The 21,491-nt window shown below is 40.2% G+C and overlaps 1 protein-coding gene across 1 annotated transcript in view; it reads left to right on the top strand.

Annotated features, from left to right (window-relative positions):
* The first annotated feature begins 7,570 nt into the window (after positions 1-7,570).
* LOC131245948 (ubiquitin-like protein 5) overlaps positions 7,571-21,491 on the top strand; it is a 35,892-nt gene continuing 21,971 nt past the window's right edge. Inside the window, exon 1 of the mRNA XM_058245768.1 lies at positions 7,571-7,884. Coding sequence (XP_058101751.1) covers positions 7,663-7,884 — 222 coding nt within the window. The 5' untranslated portion in view covers positions 7,571-7,662. The remainder of the gene's footprint in view (positions 7,885-21,491) is intronic.

Genomic DNA, 21,491 nt, shown 5'->3' with positions numbered 1-21,491 from the left:
TTGAGGGGATTTAGGGTTCCATCTCGCACGTATTCACGCCTTTTAGCGTGTTTCAAGTTTGGAATCCGCCGAATAATAACTTAAACCCGTCGATTGATGGTCTAAAAAGGAATTGAGATCATTTCATGTGATCTCAGACGCATACGAGGTATATTTCAGTTGTCAATTTCGTCCGTTGGTAAACTTGGAATCCTACGTTCATTTCTACATTTCATCACCCCCCACATTTCATTGCCCCCCTAAGTCAAAGTACTGAGGGTGTATCATATTACCATAACCCATTCCCAGTTTAATCCAAATCATGCTCTGATACTAAGTTGTAACGCCCTAAAAATCGAGGGTCGAGCAAAGCTCAACTCCCGAGTTCCAACGCATCACTTATGCAACATAGCTAATGATGTTTAAATATTGTCCATATTAGTGTATTAAACATGAGTGGGATTACACCAAATCAGCATATCATACTCCAGAGTTAATGTAAATAAGCAAGCGGAAGATTGAACTAAATATATATAAAGTATATACGTGTTTCATAACCTCCAGAGTATGAACGTGCCATCGGGCTGAATATATACATATTTGTTTCAAAATACACAAAATATCAAAATGTAAAGGTTCAACTAATCCAATATCTCTGTAATCCCCGCGACGCAGCTCTAGGTCTACATAGACCCGCCTGATAGCTGAATGTAGGAGAACTCCTCCTCCTCGTCGAAGAAGTTCGGCTCCATCACATAAGTATAATCACAATCTGCATGTAAATTAGAGTCTAGTTGGTGTTTTAAAACACCGTCCTAGAGTGGAAGTGAGTGATCAACTCAGTGGTACTATAAGGCAAAGGTTAACATGTTATCAATTCAGTCAAGCAGTAATGATAAGGCAATACAACAAACATTTCCTAACTACTTTAGTTAATACAAGAATGATATGCGTAATGATGCATGCCCTCACCTGCACTCCCTCAGCGACATCATCTCACGATCATGCATGGCAAACTCCCTAAACGTGTGCTTCCTCACCAAAACACATGCAATGCGGTGCATGAACGTGTTAGCCAAGTAATTTATTAGGCTTATTCATACAACGGGTTCGGGAAACTAAGGTACCTCCGTTCATATCACTTACCCAAACAATGATCCATCTAGGGTCGTCAATCTTAGTTAATCACATACGATAAGCAAGTTGTAGGGCATCACCCCTGATAAAAAGCAGTGGATAAGTAAGTTCACGAGTTTACACTCGAGGTCACTACAGAGAGGCTTGTCACCTCAGCGTAGGCTTAATTTATACTCGAGGTCACTACGGGAGGCTCGTCACCTGAACGTAGGGTAACAGCTCGAATACGGTGTCCCATATACCACTATATTCGGCTCACGAGTTTAGGTTGCTCACTGGTCACTACGGGGAGGCTCGTTACCCCAGTGTATGTCGACAGCTCGACCACGGTGTCTCATATACCACTATGCTCGGCTCATGAGTCTTAACGGATCTTGGTACCAAGGTTAAACGGACTTTACAATGATAAGAGGTACTTTAGATTCAAGTAGTAGCGTCCATACATGGTAAACACACAATAGGCCAATCGGGTTAATTGACAAGTGTGATTGGTACGAGAGTACGTTGAATTGATCGACATGGAATGCATAAGCACTCCACGTGGCCTAACCACTGTCGATAATCAGTGTACGACTTGGATTCATCGAACGTATCTATCGAGACGAAACTAGTTCGGCCACCCCATCGGGAACCGTTACCGATTGCCTAGACAACGTAGTAGTCCCAATCATACTCAAATGTAACAAGTAGTCACATGTGATAATCATAACAGCATTTAACAAACAATTCAAATGTAATTCTCATGTGAGCATTTTATCAAACACATTGAACATATTACTCTACATATGCGTTTTATCCATAAATCACACAGCAGAAAGTTACATTATATGAATGAAACTACAAATATGGATAAGGTAGTTGAGACTCCCATCTCAACACCCTTGTTGAAAGCGATTTATCAAACAATTTCTCATTCAGACATTTTATCAAACACTTAGACTACATAATACTATATACATGATTTAAATTATGGCAAATCCTTTCATAAAGGAGTTGTCATACAGACAACAAACATGTATTCTAGATTAATAGTCATGACCAGCATAAATCATAATTTCACTTTCATTCAAACATTTCAACAAACACATAGAATGCATTTTATATTCATATAGTGCACACACATGTATAGTTTATCAAATACATCGTAATTAAAATCATATGGCAGCAATCAAGCCAGACATAAATTATTGCTGACATTAAGAGCCTTGAAAACCATAACCTTAACATTTATAGTCCGCACCTTTCGTCGGTTCGCTTGTTTCGAAATCCGTTCGTATGCCACGTTCCCGTCTACAGTACAATGGCTACCTAAATCACGAAATATGTTAGCTATTTCGTCGATTCCTCTATTTGGATTCTTAAAACAAGATTAGGGTTAGGATTTCTTACCCAAATCAGAGTTGGATTAACTCGTGTAGCTAAATATAAAGACGATCTAGTGCGTGTAGTCGTAAGAGAGAAACACTGCCTCGATCTCCCAAACTCTCTCTCTTCTCCTCACTCTTCTCTTCTTTTTTCTCCTCTCTCCTAGGGTTTGGAGAAAATTCGTATGGAATGGGAATTGGGTGGTTTAAGGTCCTTAAATAAGCCCAGAACTGGTTTAAATGGCCCCAAGGCCATGGTATACTTAAGTTATAGCCAAAGGGTGTCTATTTCGGGCAAACGGGACTCATCTGGAGGCCCATTACTCACCTGCGTCATGGAGTAAGTTCCCTGATCATGGATTTAAGCCAGGTTATGATTTCGGTCTGATCGATTTGTGGATCGACCATGGAGGACCTGTATCAGTTCAACGGTCATCATCACTCGATCAGGGCCACAAGTATACTGACATGTGAAGGGAAATTTCCCTGATCCACAGGTAAAGTTTGTTCAGAAACTAATGATCTGAAGTCTTCAATTTCGCCCACAAGTGAACGGTCCAAATTAATTAAGTTCTAGTTCATTTTCTAAAGATATTCGCGTTTCTCACACACTTCGCTCCAAGCTCAAGTTGTGCATTTCTGGATACCATTTGGGCTCGATTCCCATGATGGTTGTTAAGCCCAATAAGGCGGTCATAACCTTATAGTTTCGCGGTCATCGGACTTTCGACATGCGGTCCAGGTCCGATACGGGGTTTCAATGTGCTCTCGAGAGCAACTGGGTTTTGAGATTGCTCTTAGGCTTTTAGGTAATGTTGAGTTAACGATTTAATGGTTTTGGATCTTGTAGTTCGTAAAGATAATGGTCCAATCTAATTCTATTGATTATTTAGTTTAGTACCTAATTAATTTTCGTCTAATTTTTACAGAATTTGATCCTTAGTAATTCCTGCCTGAGGTGATACTCAGGTCTTTATACGGATTTTTTCGAGACGTTACAAATTGAGTGAGGCAAACATGAAATTTAGCGAGGCAAACTGGAAATTGAGCAAGGCTAACATGAAATTGAGCGAGGTTAACTGGAAATTGAGCGTGGCAAAGAGGAAAATAGGCGAGGCAAACTGTAAATTGAGCGAGGCAAACAGGAAATTGAGCGAGACTCAGAGGAAATTGAGCAAGGAAAATGGAAATTGAGCGAGGAAAAATGGAAATTGAGTGACGCAAACATGAAATTCATCGAGGAAAACTAGAATTGAGCGAGGCAAACTGGAAATTCAGCGATGTAAACATATAATTCAATGAGGCAAACATGAAATTGAGCGAGGCAAACTGGAAGTTGAGTGAGACTAACATGAAATTGAGCGAGGCAAAGAGGAAAATGAGCGAGACAAACTAGAAATTGAGCGAGGCAAACATGAAATTCAACGAGACAAACTGAAAATTGAGCGAGGCTAACATGAAATTGAGCGAGACAAACTAGAAATTGAGCAAGGCTCAGAGGAAATTGAGCGAGGCAACCTAGAAATTCTGCGAGGCTAACAAGAAATTCAGCGAGGCAAACATGAAATTCAATGAGCATCAAAGGAAATTGAGAGAGGCTAACATGAAATTCAATGAGGCTTAAAGGAAATTGAGCGAGGAAAACATGAAATTCAACGAGGCAAATAGGAAATTGATCAAGGCAAACATGAAATTGAGCGAGGCAAACATGAAATTCAATGAGGCAAGCAGAAAATTGAGCAAGGTAAACATGAAATTCAACAAGGTAGACATGAAATTCAATGAGGCTCTAAAACTAAATGCCCTCATTTAGTTTTTTTCCCTTTTCTTTTAAAGGTGGTGAAATTAAGAATTACCAATAGGAAATTGAGCAAGCCTAACATGAAATTGAACGAGCCTAACATGAAATTCAACAAGCCTCAAAGGAAATTGAGCGAGGCAAACATGAAATTCAACAAGCCTCAAGGGAAATTGAGCGAGGCAAACATGAAATTTAATAAGCATCAAGGGAAATTGAGCGAGGCAAACATGAAATTCAACGAGGTAAACAGGAAATTGAGTGAGGCAAACAGGAAATTGAGTTAGGCAAGAATGAAATTCAATTAGGCAAACATGAAATTCAATGAGGCAAATAGGAAATTAAGTGAGGTAAACATGAAATTGAGCGAGGCAAACATGAAATTCAACGTGGCAAACAGGAAATTAAGGGAGGCAAATAGAAAATTGAGTGAGACAAACACGAAATTCAATGAGGCTCAAAGGAAATTGAGTGAGGCAAACTAAATGAGGGCATTTAGGTTTTGGAGCCTTGTTGAATTTCATGTTTGCTTCATTTAATTTCGTGTTTGCCTCACTCAATTTCCTGTTTGCCTTGTTGAATTTCATGTTTGCCTCACTCAATTTCCTTTGAGCCTCGTTGAATTTCAATTTGCCTCGCTCAATTTCATGTTAGCCTCGCTCAATTTCATGTTTGCCTCGCTCAATTTCTAGTTTTCCTCGCTCAATTTCATGTTTACCTCGCTCAATTTTCTTTTTGCCTCGCTCAATTTCCAATTTGCCTCACTGAATTTCATGTTTGCTTCGATGAATTTCCAGTTTGCCTTGCTCAATTTCATGTTTGCCTCGCTCAATTTCTATTTTGCCTCGCTCAATTTCATGTTAGCCTCGCTCAATATCTAGTTTGCCTCACTCAATTTCATGTTTGCCTCACTCAATTTCTTGGTAGCCTCACTAAATTTCATGTTTGCCTCGCTCAATTTTCTATTTGCCTCATTGAATTTCATGTTTACCTTGCTCAATTTCCTTTAAGCCTCGTTAAATTTCATGTTAGCCTCGCTCAAATTCCTTTAATGCTCGTTGAATTTCATGTTAGCCTCGCTCAATTTCCAGTTAGCCTCGCTCAATTTCCAGTTAGCCTCTCTCAATTTCATGTTTGCCTCTCTCAATTTCACGTTAGCCTCGCTCAATTTCCTCTTTGTTTTGCTCAATTTCATGTTAGTCTCACTCAATTTCTAATTTGCCATGTTGAATTTCATGTTTGCCTTGCTGAATTTCCAGTTTGCCTCGCTTAATTTCATGTTTGCCTTGTTCAATTTCTAGTTTGCCTTGCTCAATTTCATGTTAGCCTCACTTAAATTTCAGTTTGCTTCGCTCAATTTCCTCTTTGCCTCACTTAATTTCTAGTTTGCCTCGCTCAATTTCATGTTAGTCTCGCTAAATTTTATGTTTGCCTCGCTGAATTTCTAGTTTGCGTTGATTAATTTTCAGTTTACTTCTCTCAATTTTATATTTGTCTCGATCAATTTCCCTTGAGGCTCGTTCAATTTTCATGTTTGCCTTGCTTAGTTTCATTTAAGGCTTGTTGAATTTCATGTTAGGCTCGCTCAATTATCAATAGTTGTATGTTCTTTTTACAACAGAAGCAATGACTACGGTTTACATCCATAGCCACATAGCTAATGGCTATGAATCTAATGAAGCAATGGCTATGCCTCAATGGCTATGGTTATAATTCGTAACTATATATATTTAGCTACGGCCTTTTGCCTTTTTCCTGGTATTGGACGGTGGTATGGTGATATCCATGTACCATCGTAGACAAGACAGAGAGTTTCATGGTGACACCATGAAGTGCAAGGATATTTTCGTCTACAAATAATGTATTCGTACATATTGGTTTAGTTTTGAAAAGTAAAGCTTGGGAGCATTTAAAAAAGCCGCCGGGTAAAAGGTGATGTTTACAGTGTTAAAAAAAATCGCTGCCAATACCTCGAGTCCTGGTTCACCAATGCCCAGTAGGCGGAAATTGCCATTGGATTGATTGGATCATACTCGCACTCACACTCACACTCGTGTCAGAGACCCAGGCCATTCGTCGGGAGGGTATACTATTTGCATGCCATGGACCACAAATATACTGTTGGCCCATTGATCAGGAAGTTAAACTTGTGAGGATAATTGGGTGGCTAAAAAGTAAAGTCCACTCGTCTAAATTCAATGTACACGTGTGTCTCACTTGATCGGACGCAGATTGCGTACTACCTCCGCTCGTCCCTAGCTCTGAATGGGTAGTTCTGTGGGTGGGTCCATCGTGATGTATCTGTACATCCAAACTGTCGATCCCTTTTCTCATATTATTTTAAGGCATGAACACAAAAATGAGGCATATCCAACGTTCAAGTGGACCACACCAAATAATAATCTTAGTTGCATTAAAATGCACAAAGTATTAAATGTCAATTACATTAAATGCAAGAGTCATCTGTGGTGTGGTCCATTTGATCGTTGGATCTGCTTCATTTTTGTTTTGACGCCTTAAAATAATATGAGAAAAGAGATAGACGGTTTGGATGTACAGATACATCAAGGTGGGCCCGCCCACCGAACTGCCCCTCAAGAGCTAAGGACTGGCAGGGGTAATACGCAATCCACGTCCCACTTCATCAGTATACTACCCTGATCATTGGTACAGGGCATGTCCACGGTGGACCCTACATGATGACTGGCCCTGATCGCTGACACGTGTCTTCAAAACGGATCTCTGATACTTGATCCGGCCCTTTCATGAGGTGTCCTCGTTCAATTATGACCCTTTGCTTCCAGCGCCAAAAAAAAAAAAAAAACCAACTCGCCAAAAATCAGATTGGTTGAACAATCCCAACTCTTATTCGATCCTGGGACGCTGACTCGTTGAAAGATGACCAGTATATATTTTTCAGCTTTGACCGTCCAATAAGAGTCCACGAATCCGATATTGGACCGCTTAATTTGAATTACTTATGTTCATCATCTGCAATTTCTAAGTTGTAGCGTATCATCCACCACTCTCTGCCAGAGTATCAAAGGTAATCCAGAACATTGGCATGCCATAGGCCACATATACCCCCACAAATACACGGCTGAGATACCAACCGTCTACATCGGATTGGAATAGGTCCTGGTAGATTTTTCGGTCATTCTTCATCTAGATCATGACTCAACAGTCCAATGGTCCAGATTACAAACCAGTGGGCCCCAGTTGTCAGAGTTGAAAAACCGCGTAAACGTGGAAAGATGAGGTCCACGGAATCGTATAAAATGAACTCCTCCCAAAGTCCTCACGTTTGCTTGGAGAAGAAGCAAAAGAGCGGTGTCTATCTAGGGTTTTCCATCGGCAGAAGAAATCGAAAAGAAGAAGGAGAAGATGATAGAGGTGGTGTTGAACGATCGTCTTGGGAAGAAGGTGAGAGTGAAATGCAACGACGATGACACGATCGGGGATCTGAAGAAGCTCGTGGCCGCCCAAACGGGGACCCGCGCTGACAAGATCCGGATCCAGAAGTGGTATAACATCTACAAGGACCACATCACCCTCAAGGACTACGAGATCCACGACGGCATGGGCCTTGAACTCTACTACAACTAGGTCTTCTTCTGCCTTTCTCTCTCTCTCTCTCTCTCTCTCTTGATTTCTCTGTCTGATAGCAGCATCATCTGCACCTCTCACTCTTTGTTTTGTGTTTCATTAGAATTTGAATCTTGTTTGGAAAAGGGGGCGTTTCTTTCTTCTCGCTTTTTTTTTTTCGAATATTTTCTTTGGTGTGTCCCACCTGATGAGTAGATGGTGGTTATTTTTGCACGAGGTGATCCTCATGATGGGGCGAACCTATTGGACGGGTTGGATGTCGCCCCCACATGACATGTTGGAAATTATCCGCTTGGTGATGCAATCACAGTACACGCTATCCTTCACGTTCATGTTCACTCAAGAAGAGGCCCAAATGGGTCCCAGTTAAGCACATGCGTTTGGAGTCCTTACATATTTCAAATAATTCCTTATCCGTTTAGGAATTCCCTTATTTGTTTCAGTTTCCTTTATTCTTTGCACTTTTCGAAAGTTCAAGTTGTAGTTAGATTAGTAATAGCAATATTCAATAAGGATTCTAAACATGTAAATCCCAGAAATAGGGCTTCTTGGCCATATGTATGAGAACAACTTTATGAGATTATTATTATTATTATTATTATTATTATTATTCTTCAATAAGAATTGGCTGAGGGTTTAGAGAGGGGTTTGCGTGATATCTAGCATAAGACTAGCAGACCGTTGAGCTCTGCTCTCAGTCTTTTATTCTTGGTTTTTTTTTTTCTCCCCGTATCTATCTATCTATCCTTGTTGATAATTATTTGTGAGAGGGCTTGATCATCAATCTAGTATGCAAATCTCAGTTTTGCAATTAGTTTCATTTTATTTTGATTTTATTTGCAGTTAGTTGGTAACTTGGGAGGTCTAATACTAACATAATGATTTGTGATTGTTTTGAATTTGGCGAGTCCAACCTTGTTGCTTGTGGCTGTGTTATGAGTCTTGCTTAGAGATATTTTTGTTGTTTCTGTCTTCTTTCCTGTGGTGTTGTGCTAGGAAGGTAAGATTGGAATGTTTGGGATGAACTGCCATAATGGTTGAGAAAGAGTTTTTTCTTTTTTGTTAATTTATTTAAATATTGGTGTTCTTAAGAGAAAAGAAAAAGAACAGAAAGAAAATTAAACGTGGGTAGAGATTGCTAGTAAATGAAGACCCCCCTGATGAGGTTCCTATTTTGCCTGGTGTCTATAAGAACATTAGCTTCTCTTGAAATGGAAATAAATACGACTTTTGACCCCAAAGCAATATCTTGGATTTCATCAATGAGGGAAGCTATTCTCTGTAGCTCTTTGATGAAGACCTAGGAGACATTGGAAGAGTCACCATAAACGATTGACCTTCCTCGAACTGGTCTTGGAGAATACGGATTCCTTTTGGGGGGGGGGGGGGGGGTTTCGCTTAGGATTTCTTTGTACTTGTAGCACAAAATGCAAGTTCAGAACCACCTTTTCTAATTTCTAATATCGTAGTGATCCTTGCTATCATAGGTTTCCCAAAAGAGCTCCCATCAAAGTTAAGCTTGATAGTACTTGATGATGGGTCCTCCTAAGGACCTATACTTTCTTGGCATGCTTCCTTGTGGATGATTTCCATCTGATGGATAGAGAATTTGTGAAAGCTAACACCTAGAAATTCTTTTCTACAAAAGGGCAAAAGAGCATCCCCCTCGTCTTTTAGATAAGCCTCAAGATGGATGTCTTCCCCTCACTAAAAGTTCTAGGTTTTCTTTCATGTTTGATGATTGCAGCCCATTCTAAAGAAATTTTTTTGCAATAATAAATTTAATTGCAGGCTAAGAGTCAAATGAGTCTACAAATTTACATCAAATAAGTTGAAGAAATGAGCACATGCTAGCCAGGTGAATTTTGCGATTTCTTAGGCAATCGTAAGGATCTTATCCATGACCGCCAACAAATTAAAGACTGGATTTTTTAAAAAAAATTGATCCACTTCTTTTAAGATTCATCGGTGACATTGTCTGACACTATGAATGTTCCAAACCTAGAGGACTTTTGGAGGTGTTGGCGTTTAACCCATGGTGTGCCGTAAAGGCCATCACGTAAAGGTAACGGTGGCAACCGTTATACGTTACGGGGTCGTAACGGCCGTAACGATGTTATGGAAAAAATGACTCGTAATTGCGGTTAACGGCACGTTACGTCCCCTATAAAGGCCATAACAGCCCCGTAATTGTCTTTTTTGGGGCAGATACAAGTTTTCCATACTTTTTAATCAACATTACGGGGCAAATATATGTTTTTCACGATTTTTTTCAATAAAAAAAGAGATCGTAATGGCCGTTACGGAGGCTGTAATAGCCGTTTCGACCCGTATCGTAAATGTAACAGACAGAACACCTTGGACTTTAACCTCATCGAGGCTTGGCGCGATGGGATTTTTTTTTTTTTTTTGGATTATGTAGAAGGTTTGGAACAGTCGATGTTTTCAAAACAAGGGATCTTTTGTTGAGGAGGTCATTTGTTTGGTGAAAATTGCAATTTTAGATGGGCTTCTTATGTTAAGGCAACAAAGTCTACTGATCTTTCTTCTTAGTTTTTGTCTTAGCGGTTTGTTGCATTCTTTTCCCTCCTTTTGGTAGGTTTCTTAATAAAATTTTAGTTCTCTCTCAAAAAGAAAAAAAAAACCTCACAGAGTGACATGGTTTTGGAATGGGAATGAAATCAAGGTAGCACACAATTGTTCCATCAATGACAAGTATCATGATGAGGTTTGATCTGACGTGGTGCCCATAGATGTGTGATGTATATTACTTGGAAGGGCGTTGCGTTAGGTCCGGAACCCTGTGATATGGGGAAAGTAAATTCGTACACGATAGAGAAGGACAAAAAGACATTTGTATTGCATTTGAATCCTATCAACGGAGTAGATTGGATATCACGGCTAATCTGTGACGCAAGTTAAAGAGAAAGCTATTGAAGCCGATTGATACTTGACCCTTACATAAGCACAAAAATTCAACGTGGTCAAATTCCTTCAAACTGGTGGGAATAATCCAAGCATGAATGATCACAAAATGTTAGTGGTGAAGATGTAGGCCTTAAAAGCCCAATTTGTGGGGGGATTCTTCTAGACCCAAGAGGTGTATCAAGGCAGCTTTCTTGAACCCAACTAATACTCTTGCTTGGCCCATGATTCAACTTTGGCTCTTAGGGACTCCTTAAGACTTGTTCTGCCCACTTCTGACCCTTAAATATCAAAATTGATGTGGCCAACTTGGCAGTGCTGAAATGGGCCAATTGGGAACGCTTTGTTCTTGATTCAATCTTTGATGCATTTGAGGATATTAGCACCCTAACCACTGGGCTAAATATTTCATTTGCCCGTGGTGTTTGGGATGCCAAGTATCCTAGCCTATCTATTGTAATCTCTGGGACTTTCAGGCTTCATTTGTACTTTGGAAATTATGTTTCCTTTAATTTACTTTTAATGCATCTTGTCATTTCTCCAAAAAAGAAGGAAAAAAAAAGAAAAAAAGGAAAAAAAGAAAAAGGCCTAATTTGTGGGTGCCAAGGCTTGTCTGGTGGGCTCCACATGTTGATTTGTGCGTAGAGATTTTTAAGAGAGATGTATCCTTTTTGTGGTTCTATCTTGATTCTTTGAGGTCTTCATTTAGTAAAGTGATCTTTAAAATAATATGAAGTCATTAATGGTCTATTTTGAGAGATTTGTGTTGTAAGGTATCTTTAATAAGATATATTGCTATCTTAGGAGATCTTAATAAGATAAAAAAGAGATAAGCATATGCAAATAGAATGACAGAAGAGATTTGGGTCCATATAAGTGTGCTATTTCGGATTCTTTTGTTAATTTAGAATAATTGAATTATAAGTTCTTTTCCATACAACCACTTGCAGATTGGTCTGTGGACAATTTAGAGCCCATTTTTAAAATATTTTAAGAAACTTGCTTAAAGTTTTCACTGTTTGTAAAAATTATAAGTTCTTTTCCATACTGGGTATTCACACCTCTAAGGAGGAAGTGGAGAGGTTAGCTAGGGGGTTTAGATGTGTTGCGTCCTTCCCATCCACATATCTTGGTCTCCCTCTTTGCATTGGGAAGCCGCCAAAGCATCTCTGGGATATGGTCAGAGAAAATGAAAAGAAGATTATCAGGCTGGAAGAGCATGCGTCTTTTTCTCTTGGGGGAAGATTGACTTTGATAAAAGCAGTCATGACAAGCAAGCCGTTGTACTTATGTCCTTGTTCAAGTGTTTGAAAGTGGTGTTGAATAGGTTGGAAAAGCTAATGCATGACTTTTGTGCCAAGGTGTTGCAGAATCTCAAAGATTCCACTTGGTCAAGTGGGATGTCATTTGCAAGTCGACTAGGGAGGCGGGGCAGTGGTTGGAAGGTTGGGTGTAATCAATGAAGCTTTTCTTGGTAAATGGCCGTGGAGCTTCGAGACGGAGGAATTTTGTGGAGATGTGATTATTGCTAAATATGGAGCGTTAAGGGATGCTAAGTGGGTCAAAAGATCTTCCCTATATAGGGCGTTAGACATTTGTAAGGTCGTAGAAAGTATTTTGGCTACTTTTAAAGAGGGGGTCAGATTTACTGTTAGGGATGTACAAAGTGTGCTCCTGGGATGAGGTATGACTGGGAGATAAGAGCCTAGGATCCAAATTTCTTAGACCAGCGACGATTGCTTTGAATAGCAATATCACCATTGCCTGCTTATTGAAGCCAAGTAGAGAGTGGGTGTGGTCTTCGCTTCATATAAGAAATTTTATGAATGAGGAGGTTGAAGAGTTCTTAAGGGTCTTTGTAACACCCCAATTTCGGATATTCGAATTTCATTAATTTGGGTATCGAGTTCAGGGTATTAACTATTATTTTATGCCATAACCAAACTGATGCATGACAATTAACCACTTGTTGTAAAAGCTCGAACTGATAGAACATGGCGAATTAATCCCTTCATCTCATAGCCCAAGTCCCACATCGCATGGGTTAGGCCATCGGCCGAACCCCCCCAATGGGCCCCACATCACATTGGTACTGCCTCACACGAGTCACCCGCCTCACATGGGTGGGGCTCGCCTCACATGGGCCGCCCACTGGAGCGTGCCCCTGCGTCCCACAGGCAACCCACTCGAGTCCGATGTGAAAATGCCCCTTCATTAATCACCCTCGGTGAGGAGTCTTAAACACGAGACCTCCCTCTCTGTTACCACTTTGATGCTGGACAATTAACCACCTGCTCTAAAAGCTCGAATTGATAGAGCGTGGCGAATTAATCTCTTTATCTCGTAGCCCAGGCCCCACATTGCATGGGTTAGGACATCGGCTGAACCCCCCTCATGGGCCCCACATCACATGGGTATTGCCTCACATGAGCCACCCCCCTCACACAGGCCGCCACCCTGAGTGTGCCCCTGCATCCCACAGGCATCCCCACTCGAGTCCGATGTAAAAATGCCCCTTCATTAATCACCCTTGGTGAGGAGTCTCAAACACGAGACCTCCCTCCTTGCATGGCGAATTAATCTCTTTATCGGGCTCGCCTCACACGGGCCGCCCACCTGAGCGTGCCCCTGCGTCCCACAGGTAACCCCACTCGAGTCCGATGTGAAAATGCCTCTTCATTAATCACCCTCGGTGAGGAGTCTCAAACACGAGACCTTCCTCTCTGTTACCACTTTGATGCTGGACAATTAACCATCTGCTCTAAAAGCTCGAACTGATAGAGCATGGCGAATTAATCTCTTTATCTCGTAGCCCAGACCCCACATCGCATGGGTTAGGACATTGGCTGAACCCCCCTTATGGGCCCCACATCACATGGGTACTGCCTCACATGAGCCACCCCCCTCACATGGGCCGCCCACCCTGAGTGTGCCCCTGCATCCCACAGGCATCCCCACTTGAGCTCGGTGTGAAAATGCTCATGCATTACAAACCATAATACATTTATCCACTAAAATAAAAAATATCCATCAACATCATAATATATAACCGAATATTAATCGTCTGCAAACATTAAATGGCCCTAAGGCCTAAGTTCAATCCCATAACTCAATATGTAAAACAACTTAATAAAATAAAGATTGAATTGTCTCATTCTCTTTTGGCTCTCCAGCTAGTTGATCATCAAAGTCATCTTCACGGAGATGTCTCCACTATATCTTTTCCTGGATGGTTTTTCATATGCAAGACAGTGAGTTAAAAGCCCAACAAGTAATAATAAATCCCAAGATTCAATACACATCATGTTATATTAGAATATCAACAAAATATGCTAGCTATCATATAAACATATCCATAATCAAGAATCACCAGGGCCATGGCTGCACACAACTTCCGACCTGCCAATTCCCATTCAGTCGAGATTCTCCCAAGTCATACACAGGGATAAGAATATCGCTCCTACTAGATTTATTTCTCTCGCTCGTAATACAAAACATGAGTAGCCCATTCTAGAGCTGACTAAACTCCTTCCCCAGCCATGGTATTCAAAATCGGTTACGTAACGGCCGTAACGGCCATTACGTAATGGTAGCGGTCATAACCGTTACGCGTTACGGGGTTGAAACGGCCGTAATGGCCGTTTCAGAAAAATGGGCCATAACGGACTTGTAACGGTCCTATAACAATGATTTTCAAAAAATAAAAAACGGCCATAACGGCCGATACGGGGTTGTAACGGCCGTTACGGCCCATATCATAACGGTATTACTGTTTTGGAACACCTTGTCCCCAGCCCTAGGCCGCAACCTTGGGAGGAAGCCCTATTGGTAACAACTTAGGTTCTAGTTGAGAACTTTGCTCGAGAATTTAAGGGCCGTCTATTCCTAAGTTGTCTGGTGTTCATTGTTGACATCATATTTCAGATAATTGCATATATCACAAAAGCATTTTATATAATAAGATTCATGAACGCATGATGAATGCATGCTAGAAATACCATCCTGGTGTATTGTTACTTACCTAAAGGTTCTATTCTTCTTTTAATCCGCCCGAGCTTTTTGGATACAATTTTCTTTGATTCGTCGATTGGTTCTCGATTTCTTTTCTTATTAAGTCCCCTTTTAATTGTTATGCCAACTTGATTTAAACAACTATTATTCGTAAACACAATTTTGACCGTTGATTGGAAAATCAAATCCTCAAACTATCAATCCATACCTTCGGTTTAGTCCTATCGCACATTTGGTTCATGATTTACCAATCTTAATCGTTCATTTTGGGTTTATCTTCATATAGGCCTAAGAGCCTTTTGATCCGATCGTTAAACTTTGATTAGAACAGTTGATCTAGGGTATGGTTGATTGGATCTAAGTTTCTATATACTTAATCTTCCAGTTTGATCAATTTGACCCTTGTTGGATGGTTATGATTAGTTGGATTGTTAGTCCAAGGGTTTAGATCATTTCATTATATGTTTTGACATATTTCCTATGGTTTGGATTGAACTAGTTCATGATGTTATGTTTAAGATCAAGGTTAGGTCATATCGGGTTCAAGATAGCCTACTTGCGACCTTAAGTGGATTATCAGGTCCATTCATTAATCAAGTTTCACCTAGATCTTAGAATCTTGTTTTTTATTTTTATTTTTTATTTATCATGATTTAAGTGAGTTTGAGGCCATGATTAAATCCTATGGTTTGTGTTTGGAAACCAATAGCCCACTTGGATTATGATCTAGGGTTGGATCATCCAATTTGATACTTTAATCAAGGTGCAATCACATATGGCTTGATATTAACACCAAGTTCATCATCATACAGAGTGGTCCATCTGTTATTACCGTGGATCAAGATAATATGCCCATTCACTGTCTACGATGGATGATGTGGAATATTTACGACCCGATCCACATGGACAGTGTGAAACACCTGCATTTCATCACACATGGGCAATCACTTAAGGTCGACACAACTTTTATTAGGGTTCATAATTATTAAGGGCTACCTACATTGTCCATTGTTTTCGTCACTGTACCCTCGTCTAAAAATAACAAAACTTGGTATACATGGGTAACAGACTGTGGGCAACCAACTTAGCAGTGTGGATCACCCTTATGTGGTGGGGACCCACTCATGCATTGGGGTTAACATTACCACTCATCTGGGTCCCTAATCACAGAGAATTATTACTATTTATAGGTCAAAATTAAACAGATTTAGGAATTTTACCATATAGATCGTCTAATTATCAACTAAAAGAAAAGAATGTTTTTAATTGTGGGGCCCAACACTGATAGAGATCTACATCCAGTGGTTGATCCCACTAATGATGTGGTACTAGGACAACTCTATCTACTCCACATCAGGGTGTGTGGCCCACATGATCATATTTGGGGGAGGTGTGGACGTACATACGTTTCACATATGGAAACATGGGACGTCCACATCTCTACCCTAGAGATGGGTGCAATAGATCTCCTCCATTGATTTGTAGGGTCCAGTCACGTAGATCCCATGTTCCAACTCTGACCTTAATCAGATGGACGCCTGGCCCCACCATCATTTTAAGGGCCACCATTCTTATTGATGTTGTGATTACACTACTAGGTTAAAAATTCTAAAATTCGAAACATACCTCTACTGGATGGAAATAGAGCAATTGGATGACCTAGTTTTGGAATCGGAATGGGGGGTCCACCTAGATTTAGGTTTGTTTACAAGGAGATAGTTCGTACGGGCTAAAGGAAGGTGCGCCCGTCCTTTTAAAAGGATTTCCATATTTGAAACGCGTCGGGTGTTTCCTTTTGCATCTATTACTACAATCAAGGAGAGAGAAGATCTCTCTATTGCGGTGCTTTTTAGGGCATGAACATGCACCACCAACGTGGGCCCCACACCCATAGATCATACAATCCATTTTGTCCATTCTATTCACAGGAGAGTTTTATGGTTCCTAAAATTAATCTTTTAGTTAGGGGATGATCGGATTACACTAAATTAATCTTGCCCCTTTACTAGTTTGAGGGTGCATCTAGGTTAGGTACTCCATAATTATCCAAAATGAGGTTGTACATGTGTGTATACATGTCATGCATGTATGTCACAAATGGTTATGAAATACTGAATTCTAACTATATTGAATCATAGGCCATGATGTACATGTGTAGGGAAAATTAGTGTCAATGTTCAAATATGCATGATAGATGAGATAATTGGTGGTAATGATGATGTCTTATGCACTTGCGCATGATCGAGCAAGATCTAAGCATGTATGATACGATCAAATCAGATAACATGATAGATCTACTATAGTGAATCATATGAAAGCAATTTGACATAAATCAGATTACTAGATTGGTCAATATCTTTGATAAACTTTGGCCATCCATACATTTGACCTCATATCTATAGTTCTACTCAGGGAAAAATTATTATTCTTGTACCATTCTGAAGATTATAACATGATTAACAAGATGACCCACACACATTGGATGGATTGTTCTCTAAGATGATCAATTTGGAGGATTTAAACCAACCGTTCATTGATTGAACTATTTATAGCATTTGTATTGGTGATCCGAATGTAGGTTTACGTTTTATATGCCATTGATGTATGATCCATGGTTCAAATCGGTGTTTCGTTGGACAGATTGACTTATATCCACAATCAAGATTCATATGATCCACTCAATGGTCCAATTTTTTCTCAATTTCTGAAAAAAAAAATTTACACCCCTAAAATTTGTTCGGTATATTTATATTCTTCCCCTTTTAAAGGAATTTCGGCCCGAAATTCTACATACCTTATGTGAAAAGTTCAAGATACTTTTCTTTTTTCTCAGCATCAAGTTCCCATGAAGCTTCTTCCTTATTGTGGTGTCCCCATTGGACCTTAACTAACGGAATCATCTTATTTCTCAGAACTTGTTCCTTATTGTCTAGTACGCGTACTGGTCTCTCGATGTAAGATGCGTCTTCGCGGAGATTACCAATTTATAACATGGGATGGATCTCTCTCGTACTTACAGAGCATGGATACATGGAATACATTATGAATACCAGCAAGCCGTGGAGGTAAGGTGAGTTTGTAGCCTATAGGTCTGATGGATTCTAAGATTTCAAAAGGCCCTATAAATCGCGGAGCTAACTTGCCTTTCTTCCCAAATCTAATGACGCCCTTAATAGGAGACACTTTAAAAAACACGCGGTTGCCTCCTGCAAACTCCAAGTCTCTTCTTCTGTTATCGACATAGCTCTTCTGGCGACTTCGACTAGTACACAGACACTCTCGGATGATTGCAATCTTCTCGGTTGCCTATGGCGACTCTAATCATTACAAAGACGCTCTCGGATGACTGCAATATTCTTGGTTGCCTCTTCTATCATTTCTGATATGACCAATTCTTTTCTCTTTTTTCCAGCAAACAACTTGGTAATCTACAGGGTCTACTGTACAAAGCTTCAAACGGTGCCATACCTATGCTAGACTAATAGCTATTGTTGTAAGCAAATTTTGCCAAATGTAGATGATCGCTCTAACTCCCTTGAAAGTCCATAACGTAGGCACGAAACATGTTTGCTAATATTTGGTTAACTCTTTTTGTTTGACCATTTGACTGAGGGTGATAAGCAATGGTAAAATCTCGAGTTGTTCCTAGAGCTTCCTGAAAAGTTTCCTAGAAACACGACGTAAACCTTGGATCACAGTTCAATACAATAGACACCGAAACACCATGTAATCTCACAATCTCTTCCATGTAAATTTGACATAGCTTCTTCATGGAATATGTCATATCTATAAGAAGGAAATGTGCAGATTTGGTGAGTCGGTCCACAATCACCCAAATTGCGTCATATCCTTTTCTTGTCTTTGGTAATCCCATGACAAAGTCCATAGATATGTGTTCCCACTTCCATTTAACCATCGGTAAGGATTGTAACTTCCCTGTCGAATTTTTGTGTTCTGCTTTCACTTCCTGACATGTAAGACATCGTGACACATATACTGCTACGTCCTTCTTCATATTTTTCTACCAATATTGCCTGCGCAAATCATGGTACATCTTTGTTTCGCTTGGATGTATCGTATACTTGGACTCATGGGCTTCATTCGGGATATCTTTCCTAAACTCTTCATCTTCAGGGACACAAAGTCTATTTGGGAATCTATACGCCCCATCTGATCCCATCTTCCATTCCGAGTATGGTATCTTCATCATTTCTGCCACATGGTTCTGAATCCGTGGGTTTGATTTCTGATTGTCTATGACTCTATTGATCAGGGTCGGACGAATGGTTAGATTTGAGAGCCTAGCCACTGTATCCAGTATATCAACTTGAACATTGAATTCTTGCAAGGTCTCCAAGCCTTCCTACTCATGCATTTTCATCTTGGCCATTAAATCAAATGGTTTATGACTTAAAGCATCGCAACTACGTTTGCCTTGCCGGGATGATACTGTAGATCGAAATTGTAATCCTTGAGGAACTCGATCCATTGTCTGTCTCATGTTCAGCTCCTTTCGCGAAAAGAGATACTTCAAACTCTTATGGTCTGAGAAATGTTCGAACTTCTCACCGTAGAGATAATGTGTCCATATCTTTAGAGCAAAGACGATTGCTGCTAGCTCGAGCTCGTGCATCGGATAATTCTGCTGTGAACCTTCAATTGTTTAGATGATAAGCTATCACACGGCCTTGTTGCATGAGCACACTACCTAATCCCTTGTGTGAGGCGTTGTTGTAGACAACAAAACCTTCGCCTTTAAAGGGTAGGGTTAGCACTGGTCTAGAAGTCAACTTCATTTTTAGCTCGATAGAAGGCTTGCTCACACTCTTCATCCCATATGAATTTCACTTCCTTCTTGGTTAGATGAGTTAAAGGCACTACTATGCTCGAGAATCCCTCTATAAAACATCTGTAGTAACCTGCTAATATTAGGAAACTACATATATCTAAGGCATTCGTGGATCTTTCCTAGTTATACACAGCTTCAACCTTCAATGGGTCGACTGCTATACCTTCTTGTGTAATCACGTGGCTCAAGAATTTAACTTCTTCCTTCCAAAACTAACACATTTTCGTTTATCATACATCTGCTGCTCGCAAAGCGTCTGAAGTGCAATCCTAAGATGTTGCTTGTGCTCCTTTTCAGTTTTTGAATATACCAGAGTATCATCTATGAACACCACAATGAACTGATCCAAATACAATTTTAGCACACGATTCATTAGGTTTGTGAAGATTGCCGGGGCATTAGTTAACCCAAACGGCATGACCAAAAACTCGTGTCCGTACCGGGTTTGGAAAGCAGTTTACTGAATTTCTTTCTCCTTTATCCTCAATTGATGATAACCTGATTGTAGATCTAATTTTGAAAAGTATTTGGCCCCCTTTAACTGGTCATCTATTCTAGGCAAAGGATATTTGTTCTTGATAATAACCTTGTTCGGCTATTAGTAGTCTATACATAATCTCATTGAGCCATCTTTCTTCTTCACAAACAAAACATGCGCTCCCCAAGGTGACACATTAGGACGAATAAACCCTTGGTCCATCAGCTACTCAATTTGATCCTTCAATTCTTTTGGCTCCACAGGTGCCATTTGATACAGGGCTATAGACACGGGTGTAGTACCAAGCATCAATTCAATACCAAAATCGACCATCCAACGCGGAGGTTACCCTGGTATATCTTGAAATACGTCTTGGAACTCACAATCCACTGGAATTTGGTCCACAATACTCCTTAGCTGATCACTACTATCGTCATTTGCGATTACTAACATTAACAAACCTGTAGGTGATTTCTCCTTCTGCTCGACCGAAAATTGAAACGAAGGTTGTCCAGGTATCTGAAAAGCAATTCTCCTCTGAATAGTTGATACGGGCGTGATACTTCACCAACCAATGCATTCTTAAGATTATTTCGAAATATTCCATGTCTAATACTACCAAATCTGTGGGCATTACAACACCCGAAACCTTAATAGGGCACGACTTACATATTCGTTTAATCGTAGATGTTTGACCTACTAGGGTAGATATCACTAATTCAACCTCTAAATTTTCAGGAATTAATCCTAATGTATGTACATACTACCGAGAGAGGAACGGATGAGATGCTCCAGTATCAAACAAAAATTTGATAGGCAAAGGATAGGTGATTGAATTACCCTTATTGTCTTCTCCAGATGTTCCTTCCGTTTTCGGTGTCATAGTGTACGCTCTTCCTTGCACGCTGTTTCTGCCACGATTGCTGGTTTCTGCCATATCGAGGTTGATTCCCCTGGCTTTGGCTACTTAGATGTCCTGCTTCCACCGAGCTGCAGCTTTGGTAACCTCTAGGTCCTTTCTGCTGCTAAGGAAATGTTCTCCATTGGAATTTTTGAGCCCTCGTTGGTGATGAGTGTTCACGCTTTAGAAAGCACTATAGTAGAGAGATCTTTTCTCTCCTTGATTGTAGTAATGGATGCAAAAGGAAAAGCCTGATACGTTTCAAATATGGAAATCTCTTTAAAAGGACGGACGCACCTCCTTTTAACCCGTACCAACTATCTCTTTGCAAACAAACCTAGATCTAGGTGGACCTCATATTTCGGTTCCAGATCCAGACCATCCAATCGCTCTCTTTCCATCCAGTGGAGGTATTTTTCGAATTTTGGAATTTTTGATAAGTA

This window comes from Magnolia sinica, chromosome 5 (genome assembly GCF_029962835.1).
Source record: "Magnolia sinica isolate HGM2019 chromosome 5, MsV1, whole genome shotgun sequence".
NCBI lineage: Eukaryota > Viridiplantae > Streptophyta > Magnoliopsida > Magnoliales > Magnoliaceae > Magnolia > Magnolia sinica.
Note: the sequence above shows the minus strand (reverse complement) of the source record. Positions and strands in the feature narration are given on the sequence as shown.